At 39.6% G+C, this 10,899-nt stretch overlaps 1 protein-coding gene across 16 annotated transcripts in view; it reads right to left on the reverse strand.

Moving 5' to 3' along the window:
* Window positions 1-5,839, reverse strand: part of LOC110830067 (uncharacterized) — a 49,196-nt gene extending 43,357 nt beyond the window's left edge. For 12 of the 16 annotated variants that reach the window (XM_087347998.1, XM_087348006.1, XM_087348005.1 and 9 more), the window contains exons 1-2: window positions 5,549-5,838; window positions 620-4,826 (exon numbers count right to left, since the gene is read on the reverse strand). In XM_087347998.1, the coding sequence (XP_087204124.1) occupies window positions 620-4,559 (3,940 nt within the window). In that variant the 5' untranslated portion in view covers window positions 4,560-4,826; window positions 5,549-5,838. Of the gene's footprint in view, window positions 1-619; window positions 4,827-5,516 lie in introns of all 16 variants that reach the window. The other 4 variants (XM_022064469.2, XM_022064470.2, XM_087347996.1 and 1 more) reach the window with 3 other exon arrangements.
* Window positions 5,840-10,899: the final 5,060 nt, after the last annotated feature.

Raw genomic sequence — 10,899 nt, forward strand, 5'->3', positions numbered from 1 at the left:
GGACACAAATAATGCCAATGTTTCAAAGAAAACAAATGTTGAATAAAAACCACTACACTACCATTAGGTAAATTAATAAAACTGTCAAGTTTACAATGAATTGTTTTAACATCAGATTTTACTGAATGGGCAAATGCAATAACAAACAATTTTGCTTATGTCCACAGAATTATCTTACATACAAATTACATTTTAATCAGGACACAAAAAGTTGTCAATAGTTCGGGTACCATAATACTGCAAAAATTCATATATAATATTCATGATTACCTCTTTCAATACAGACCTATTCACTATTATAAATTTTGAAGTTAAAATACAACATCCTGGTAGCACCCCCAAGAATACAACTGAATTCCAATATGAAATTGTACCATGCCCCTATCAAGCTCCTCAAGATGATATAACTCCACAAGGTTTCAAGAGACCATGCAAGACTGGCTAGACCTTAGAAAACCTTGGAAAGATTTTTCCAGTAGGGCACCCAACATTTCAAAACAACTTAAAGCCAAAGTTACTCATGATATAGTAAAATGGCAACTTAATGGCAATGTGAACAAGGAGGAAGAAAATTGTTACCACCTGTCCCAGTTTCTAAAATGAAAATCAACAAACGAACCTTCTTCCTGGTCATGTTTCCTCTTGCTAGCAGTCTGTCCACCCCCAGATTTTGGTCCTCGACTTTTCTTCCCTTTCTCTATCTTCTCGGCCTTTTCAACTGCTTTGCTAGCAACAAACTCCGCTTGAGATGTGGCCAGTGGAGCAGCTGTCTTTGTTGAAGATGTTTTCACTGTGGCTTTAGACTGCTTTGAGGATGGTTTTGACGTAGATTTAGGTTCTTCCTTCTCTTTCTCCTTTTCTTTCTCTTTTTCTTTCTGTTTAGGCTTTTCCTTTTCTACTAACTTCTCCTTCTCTCCATCACTAGAGTCAAAATCCCCATCAGAATCAGCAAAGCTTTTCCTCTTAGCATCTGATTTGGGTAATGGAAAGTACCTGGGGTCATCTTCGGGGTCATATACCCTGTTAGAAACCTCCTTATTCTTTGCAGTTGCAACGTCCTTTGATTTTTCTGAAGCAGACACGGAATTTGTGAGTGTTGCTGATGTTGCATTACAATTAGATGTTGCAGTGGCCCCTGAATCCAATGCTGTTGTAGTGGCAGTGATAGCAGTGGTGCTTGCTGCTGTAGGCTTGGTAGGCTCAGGCTGGTAAACTTTGGCCCTAGACCAAGTAGCTTTCCTCCCTCCACGATTTGCTGGCGGTGGTGATGAATCTCTCTCACCCTGAAGGAACTTCATGTAACTGGCCATAAACCCTGAGGATGGGTTTGTACATGGCAGAGACTTTTTTTCTGGCATCTTTGTTTCCACTGAAGAGGCCACTGTTGAACCTGCAGAGTTTGTTGTACTTGTAGTAGTGGTTGTACTAGTAGCTGCTGGGGCTGCATCTGACTCTGCAAGAAATCCCAATTCTTCTTCTATATTGGGCACAATAACTTTGGGCTGGTCATCACGAGCTTCCTGCCCTGTGGCAAATGAATTGTTTCCAGAAGAAGTGTTCTCAAAAGGAAGTGGTGCAATTTCAACAGAGGGTTGGAACTCATGGGGAGGATGATGTGGATGATGACCAGGGTGTAACTGAAAAGGTGGGAAGTAAGGAAGAGGAGGTGGAGGGTGATGGTGGGGGTGAGGGACCATCAGAGACTGGTGCTGATGAGCAGGATTTCCCACAAAGTTTCCGCCATGATGTAGTGGTGACTGAGAACCGAAAGCACCTGGACCACCACCAAACATCTTGGGTGGCGGCGGTGGGAGGTTCCAGCGTTCAAAATCAAAATACCCACCATTCTGTTGCTGCTGGTTGGTATTGTGATGGGCAGGTGGGGGAACACGGCCTGTGAAATATTCAGCCATTGCAGAGCCTGCCAGATCATTCAGAGACGCTGCACCTGCATGACTCTTCTCTGAACTTTTCCTACGCTTTCCACCGCTACCACCACTTCCACCACTACCACCACCTTTAGTACTTTGTAGTCGCTCTTCAGGTGCAGATTTTGGCTGTTCTGGATTTGGCTGAAGCTGACATGATTGCTGCTGTTGTAGAGTTTGCAAATTCTTCACAATACTCATTGGGTCTCCACGACAGCTACTAAGATCTTGAAGTGTCACCTGATGTCCTGGACTTGAATCAAAGTATGCCTGCTGTCGTTCTGAGATGCCTAATGCTGCTCTCTGTTGAGCCTGTTGTTGCTGCTGTGCAGGTACCTGCTGTGACATCTCTATACCTCCTGCTCCATAGCCTGAAGAAGCTTGAAACTTATTTGTAGGTCGGGAATGGTGAGGCTGTTGTCTGCTGTCTCCTGTTTCCCAACAACCTTGCTGTTTTTGTGAGAATTCTTGCTGCTGTTGTTGTTGGGATCGTTCAAAGGACCTCCCTTCACCACCATAGGATTTACTTCCTCCTTCCCCTGAGAGGGCACGAGTAATAACTGATGGGTAAGCAACTTGCCCCCCTTGTGAAGATGGTCTTGGAACTGTAACATCCAAAGGAGAGGGAGGAGCAACTTGTTGCTGCTGTGATGGAGGATTATTATGTCTTGGTGCTCCTCCACTTGAACATTGGTTTCCAGCAGGTTCAGAATGCTGCTGGAGAGGTGAAGGTGATGACATAGATGCCATGGGACTATTGTACATGGGATAAGCTGGGCTGGGAACATGGCCTAAGGGGCTGGCCTGAGAATGGGCTTGTAAGGGACTAGGTCTTCGTGGAACAACAACACCACAGTCTGGTCCATTCTGGGAAGAAGAATTATTAGAAGTGAGTAACCTCTCTGGATATGTAGAGTCTGTAGATCCAGATGCCTTAGACCGGCCACCATGATGATATTCTGATGAATCCCCTGTTGAAACTGAACCAGAATAATGGCGAGCATGATAAGAAGAGCCTGCAGCAGCCTGCTGATTCAATACATGTTGGAACTGAGACTGCTGAAGATTTGAACTTGTATTACTACGCTGGGAGTTAGAGGTAATTTTTGAAGATGACCCAGAGCCAGATGAACATGATCCACCAGCAGTTGTGTTACCAGAATAATTTAGTCCTTGGCGATGAGCAGTTGCGTCCATCATGGCAAAACTAATCGGCGAAGATTGACTAGATTCTAGTGTACTCTCACTCCGACGAGAATGCTCCGATGAAGCTGCCAACTCAGGATATATCTTAGTCTGTGCCTTAGTTTGAATAGTCTGATGTGCTGAGGCCTTACTAGTTGGAGGGACAAAATTCTGGTTCCTGGAGGTCTGTTTTTCAGCAGCTTGGGATGATGACCGGGACGATGTCGAAGCTGCATTTAGGAAGAGAGAAGAAGAGGCTGATCGTGATGGAGGCTGAGGAATGCGATAATCTTTAGAAGATGCTGAAGTAGAAGATGCAGTTGAAACAATGCAAGACTGCTGGTGGTGAAGAGAGCTTGAAGAGCTACTGCCAAAAGATTTACTTCCACCAGGAAATTCTGAACCAGAAGAAATTTGCTGTTGTTGTTGCTGCTGTGACTTATTACTGCTTGAGAAATTTGCAGAAAGAGACGAGCAATCACTACGTGATGCAAGTGATTCAGAACCAGTAAAGGATGTGCTTGCTGAAGCCTGGTGAAAAAATGGAGTTCCACTTGCTGAGACACTGGAAGCTGCAGATGCTACTGGTTTCACTGGGGTAACAAGTGGTGACTGGGCCCGACTTGCTTTCTTACTAGGGTTATCACCATAGCTGCCAGAGCTTTTGTTATATTCAGCTGCAGCTGTGAGCTGAGAGTTCAGATGATTCAGACTCTGAGCAGCTGCAAAGTGAGCATTGAATGTATTTTCATATGCTGATGTACCAGACTTGGATGCTCCTGGTCCAGGGGATGAGGTCACAACAGTCTCATGTGGTAAAATTCCAAAAGGGCTTGGTAGCTGAGTGTTGCCTTGATGTGACCATGCTAGTGATGAAGATGGAGAGGAAGATGATGCCTGGTGTTCAAAGAAGGAGCTACTTGATGCAGCAAGACTTTGATGATGTGCTGTACTGTAGTTTTCACGTAAACTAGAAAGTTCTGATTCCACTGAGCTCTGCTTTGTAGCAGCAGCCTGGGCCTGTGCCAGAGCTTGTCTATGCTGACTTACATTCAGCGTGGAGGGATAGTGGGCAGGCTTAGGGTTGGCATGGTGAAATAGTGGAGAAAAAACTGCATCATAGCCTACTGGAGGAGGAGAGAGGAATCCACCAGGATTAAAAGGTGAAGCGGTGGTGCCAGGTCCAGCGGCTGACATCCCAAGCTGGCCAGCCAAGCTGGCAGTGGTGTGCGCTGCTTGAAGTAGCAACTGAGACGTTGTGGATGGCACACCACCGCCTGGCTGGTGGCTTCCCAGACCCGAGTTCCCCGTGGCTGCTGCTAGATGATGGTGGGAGGCAACAAAATCGCCTGCCCCGCCTGCAGACCCAGACTGGAAACCGCCTGTTGCGCCAGCCAGACGGTTATAAGAAGCGGCGTACGCTGACCATGGCCCCACCGGATCCATTACCTAGCTGTGCCAGTCTTTAAGAGTGGACAACTACGTGCAATGAATTTCACTGAGAGTTTTCTGTCCCAGCTTTCACAGTTTTTTCACAACATTATGATCAAGGCAGGGTAACAGTATTCACTAGTTTATTCACAAAAATGCCTTCTTGCCACAGCTCTTCATATAGATTCCTCACACCTTTACTTCCAATACCTCTAGAACCACATCATTAAACTGACGGCACATCAATCGACGGTTCGAACTTTCACCCAAGTCCATCTTCACCTGTGAATGAAGAAATAGGGCTTAAGCCAGGATTCCAAAACTTTGGAAAAAGGAGTTGTAAATGAGATTATAATAGAAAAATCCAGTAATCCAAAAAGGTATAGCTTTAGCCAAAGAATGAAAAAACAAAACAAATCAGTTATTACTCTATAAACAGTTTCCTACATTCATTTCTCATATAACATTAACTCAATTTACACAATACAACAGAATAATCTTCATACTCAAATAACAGAAAAAACATACATAAAAAAATCTTTATAAACATAAAACCCTGGCTATAACCCTATTTCTTTTTATTAACATAGAATTGAATCAGCAAAAGTCTCTGAATGGTTTTGGTTAGGTGGAAGCCAATGGTCAGTTACAGGTTTGGAAGAAAATGGGTCAGTAATAATGTATTTAATGAGTTAGTATGTTTCTAACAACAATAATAAAAAACTGATACACCTGTCACGCAAAACTGAAGTACCGCTGCTTTCAGAGGCCAATAATCTGAATGATCTGATGACAGAATGTATCCTAGATAAGCCGCTTAATTCAAAAGCCTTGCTCTACCTCACCTGCCACGGCCTGGTCTAATCCATACGCGGCCTAGCTTACCCCTGTTAAATTTCAAATAGGCAAAGTGCTGTAATACATAAACGAGAAAAAAAAACAATATAAATTAATCTCGAAGTAGACACTAACCTGTATGAAATTATTTCGATATAAAAACAAACCTTGAGAACAAACACTTCTGTTTCTTATGAAGCGAGGTCCTTAGATAACATCATAAATATGGCTTCAGCTCGATAGCCTACGTCTTGAAGACAGTTGGACTTCTCGCTAAGACACGGAATATTTACTTACATACTGTAACTGATGTATATCGTTTAATAGTTAATGTCTTGAGACCCAACAGTAAGAAAAATTACACACTAGTGTTGGCACAAACAGTAGCTATTTTAAAAATATTTTGAACAATGTCTCGCCTTTCACATTAAACGACGCCATTTTGCACTGAGTCAACAACTGAAAGCGCTATCTATCGATTCACAGGGGTACTGGCGGGATTTTTCAAACAATGGGGAAAACATCTTTTTATTCCTTTTTTCCCCTCCAGAAAATATTCCAGACACGCCCCCACCTTGAGTAATGGATGGGATAAAATGCTGTGTAAAAATTAAAGTGAAATTTAGTACGTTTCACGTACACTCGAAGATCTCTATCTGCGTTTCGCCCTTCCTTACCCCCCCCCCCCCCCCCCGACGACCCGTGGCCTAATATATCCCTTGAGGCGTATAGATCCACGGAGGGGTAGAAAAGATGTTCTTTCCTTCAGTATGGCTGATTGGCAAAATCGGGTCCAGAGCCCTGCTTCATAAATTTCAGTCGAATCACTTTTCCTTTGTATCATACATTGTTAAAATATATGGGTATTTTAACTTTAGTTGTACAAAACTCAAATTCTTACTCCCATTTACCACAATACCATTAAGTAAAGGCTATGTATGGTTGGAAGTGATGTAAACGCAAACAATCGAAAATTGTCCTTTATTTTTGGAAACGAATGTAAGGACTGCTTTATTAGGCTGATGGTGATTTAATTAAAATGTTGATCACGGAATTCTGGGTTGTGACATCTTGTAGTATTGTAGGTGGCTGGTTACCAATATTTGATAGGGTTGTGTCACCTCCAGAACCTCAAATCATAATTAGAATACTTTGGCACTCACAATGAAGGCAGAATCATCCTTTTGCAACATGAGATTCCTATGTTGTAGCCTTATGTCTAGATATTGGAAATAATGTTCAAATTTAAAACTATCTCAAGCTGGTTAACAACTGTATTACCAGATACCACACTTTGGTGCAGGACATGATTTTATTCTTACTGCAATATTCAGACATTTGCTATCACGTGCATCCTTGGATCTCATCTCACAGAACTAGATATGCACAAACATGAATCTGTCTTCCCAGTAAATGTTAATTTCTTACAGTATTTCATTTTACAATGTTGGGATGACACCACACCCATATCATCACTGTCTATCACCTTATTTTATAAATGAATTTGGATGGGGTGCTTTCAGATGTTTAATTTTGTAACTAATTATGTATGTTAGAATGGTACTAGTAAGCAATAACTAAGAATTTGTACCTACTCCCACATATCAAGGCTTTCCAACAGTGGTTAGAAAATATTAGGTTTTGATAGAAAAAATAAAAGTTAAACATTCATAAACTGTAAAATCATAATACAAGTACATGTAGGAGTGTTGTTATAAATACAGTTGAGCTTTACTGTGCTTGTCGTGATATTTTTCATTCCAAATGCAATTTTATTCCCTTGTGTAAAGTATATAAACATCTGTGGAATGCAGATGAGAAATCATAACAATAGTTTGCTGGCATGTTACTAACTTATGTCATTGAATTACGAAGCTGGCAATTTTCATCTTGTCAGCTACAAACTGAACAGTGCTGTATCTAACAATATTGGTCAACAAAGAGTTGGCTTATTACCCTCAGTTGAGCTGTGTATATACACAGGCATAGCAAAACACTGTAAGGATGTGGTGATGAAATAAAAGTGTCGGGGGTTATTGTGGGAGTTGACATCTTATGACATTAATAAATCAGAGTGTAACAGCTATAACTGGCTGTGCCTAGGATGATGAAAACAGCATAGTCTGTCTTTAAGTCACAAGGATGTGGGTTGTGAATATTATAATTTGGAAGCTTACATGTCATATTTATAATATTTAAAACAGTTCACTGGCTTCCCTTGACTGGCATGGGCAACTATGTGAATTTAATTGTAGCCAAAGTGCAGTATTTTAGTATAAATTAGAAACTGTGACTTGGAAGTATGCATAGTAATTTTAACATTTTTTAAAACTACAGCTTTCAAATTTGTCAGCAACCAAGACTTGGCATTTAGAAGTACAGTACATTTCAGCCAACAGTTTCCAGCATTATTCCTGCCTCTTTTCAGACTGAAGCACTGTGTGGTAACAGGGTTCTCTCACATAAGGAAATCTAATTGGAGGTTATGTCCATGCTCAAAAAATATTTTCAGTAAACCATTTTATGTTCCTGGTACCACCTTCTCTGTGTGGTTCATGTTCCACTACTTCCAGCGGTTTCCTCAGCTTGGTAACTGGACCATCCACCATATTTGCCAGATTTGGCCCTGTGCGAGTTTTGGTTATTCCTGAAACAGAAGACTGCTTTGTAGGGCCACAGATTAGCATCAGACACTGCCAATATACAAGGACATGTGATGACCATCCTTAACAGTATTCCAGAACAGGAATTCCAGAAATGTTTCAGGCAGTAGAAACACCAACTAAGTGTACTGGTAGCACAGTAGCAGCATGTTTCCATTGTGAATTTGAACTTCATAGCACTTTTATCTTACATGGCAAGTCACAAACAAATAATCTAATAAACTGAAAAGGGTTAATCCTAAAAATGCAAAGTATAGAATGAATTTTTGTCAATTTAAAAAATACCGAGGCAACAAATTAACAAATAAAAGCAGCACAAGCTGGTGAGAAGACAAAACATGGCTGAACAATATCTCACAGCATCACCATACTTTATGAACTGTTGTTGAAAGTGCATTTCTGCACATCTGAGACTAATGTACATAGCACATGATGGAGTTGAAATATGTATATTATATCTTTCAAGCTAAAATGTACCTAAACAATGACTGTATAGTAATTTGTATAATTTACAAACCAAATTTGATAAAGACATCATTAAACTGAAGTCAATAAATTAGTGTCCAACAATATTATAGTTTTTCTCCTTTTTCAACTAAAGTGAGCATGAATGCAGTGATTATACCATGTTGTGTACTACAGAAAACTGTACTTTAATGCTACTTAAAATCTGGAATTAAAAGCACACTGAATTTCACAAGTTGTTTAAATAGTTCAAAATTCAAAGCCTGCATAACCCTAAATTCAAGTGCTCTTATTAACAAGTTCTTTGAATTATGAGAAAATACTGTATTACCATCGTTCAATATACTATATTCATTCAAATAACATAATCTTCAAGAAAGATCTGAGCCCTACTTGGGAAAGCACAAACTAAAACAAAACTATTCTCATTAAAACCATTAATTTTTCAATGTTGTTGTTCTGGGTTGGGATGTGGTGTGATCTTGTAGGTGGATACCAATGATTTGAAGAAACATATGACCTCCACCTTCAGGGCTAAAAATGGAGACTGTTTTTTCATAATGCTGGTATCTATCTATAAGTCTGCACAGCATTACAATTGAAAACAGCATTGAAATCTTCACCACATCAGAATCCCACACTTAATTTGCCCATGACCTCACTGTATACATTTGATATTGGTATCTTCATCAGGACCATCATGTTTCAATGTATAAGATTTGAGGCTCTTAAAAGTTGTTGATTGTGGTCTTCTGAGTTGTGACACTGTGCAATCTTTTAGGTTGTTACCAACATTTCAGCGGAATATATGCTTCTATCTTCAGGACTGAAATGGTTTTCTGGATTAAATCATTACTATTATTCAAGCTTAGCTGACACACATGGTACTCTTTTTACATGAATCACCATACTTTATAACAAGAATAAAAGGTTGTGAACACTATGTAGAACACTTGCTCAAAAAAACCTTGTAAAATTCGGCTTGAAATTCCAAAAATGCAACTTTATTGCTCCAGCACATTGTTACTAATTTTCAACTACCAACACATACATTCCACTTAACATTACTGTAGGTTTCTAGGAAAGGCCACTTTTTAGCACTAAGTCACATTACAGACTGTATGAACATCACCAGTATACCATTTACATGGCACATTTCAAAGACAAAGCAACCATACTTATATCATTGTTAGTTGTCCACCGATTGCATAATGTGCTGAAATATAATGAAATACACATTCATTCCAAGAAAGTAAGCAAGCAAGTGTTGCTTTCTGGCCTATGGTTCAGGCACCATTTCTTTTGTCATTTCAATTCTCATCTTGTGGTACTTTTCAGGATCTGAAAATCCAGGCAAATATTCCATAAAACAACTTGCAACAATGTTCATAAGGCTTGGATTGTCTGTTAAATTCCAGCTGTTGATGTAACCCAGATATAAGAAAGCAATCCCACACCTACACTTATTTTCAAATCATAAACTTCAGGAAGCCCAACATGCTTTTTCCATCAGTTGCTGTAGAAAGATTAAGTTTTTGGGACCAATATGTTTGCTCTATTTCTTTCTCTTAAAATCTCTTCACTGAAAAAGGAACAGGGCTAATCTTACGACCTGCACTTGTCAGACTTCTGACTGGTCCAAAAGATGATTCATTTTAAGGGATCAAACATACATCAATCAAGAACCAATGGAAAAACCACACCATTACAGAAGAACTTCTCAAATGTGTCCATGGTAAGTGTACATTAGTGGCAAACATGTATATGAAAGGTAGAAACTATTTTGAAATGTAAACAAGGTGTGAGCACTCTGTTTTCAACTTCCTTAATGCACATCACAATTTCTATTGCATGTGAAAGTGACAGCTGATATTAAATGTTATATCACGCTATAATATGAAGCCACATTGTCATGACCAATGTAAAATGCTGTTACAACAAACAGTAAACCTCACAATCTGTACATCAAAATGAGCAATCAGTAATATGAAAATATGTGAAAATGTGCATCACATTTATTTGCATTAATAGAAGGAATTATTTAAAAATTTTGATCTATTTAAATAACAGATTTATCTTGGCTATGACAACCTAACCTCTACAAAATGTTGGGCACATTATAGATAATAGATTCACTGTCTAGAAGTACAAGCAGTACTCTTACTTCCCACTGTCCACATCACTGTCATCCTGTTATCACTCACTCACATGTGCATGCTCTCTCTCTCTCCTTCTTTTCCTACACAAATCATGAAACTAATTATTTTGTATGTAAGAAATTCAAAGCTCTCCTGGTAATGTAATATAATTTATAACATCTTACTGTACAACTATAGATCACATATGAAAGTAGTACATATCAAATGCTAGCTATACTTGCATTCACAATA

The sequence above is a fragment of the Zootermopsis nevadensis genome, unplaced genomic scaffold (genome assembly GCF_977971745.1).
Source record: "Zootermopsis nevadensis isolate Lab colony 2312 unplaced genomic scaffold, Znev_1.0 Znev_ptg000012l, whole genome shotgun sequence".
NCBI classification, from domain to species: Eukaryota; Metazoa; Arthropoda; class Insecta; order Blattodea; family Termopsidae; genus Zootermopsis; species Zootermopsis nevadensis.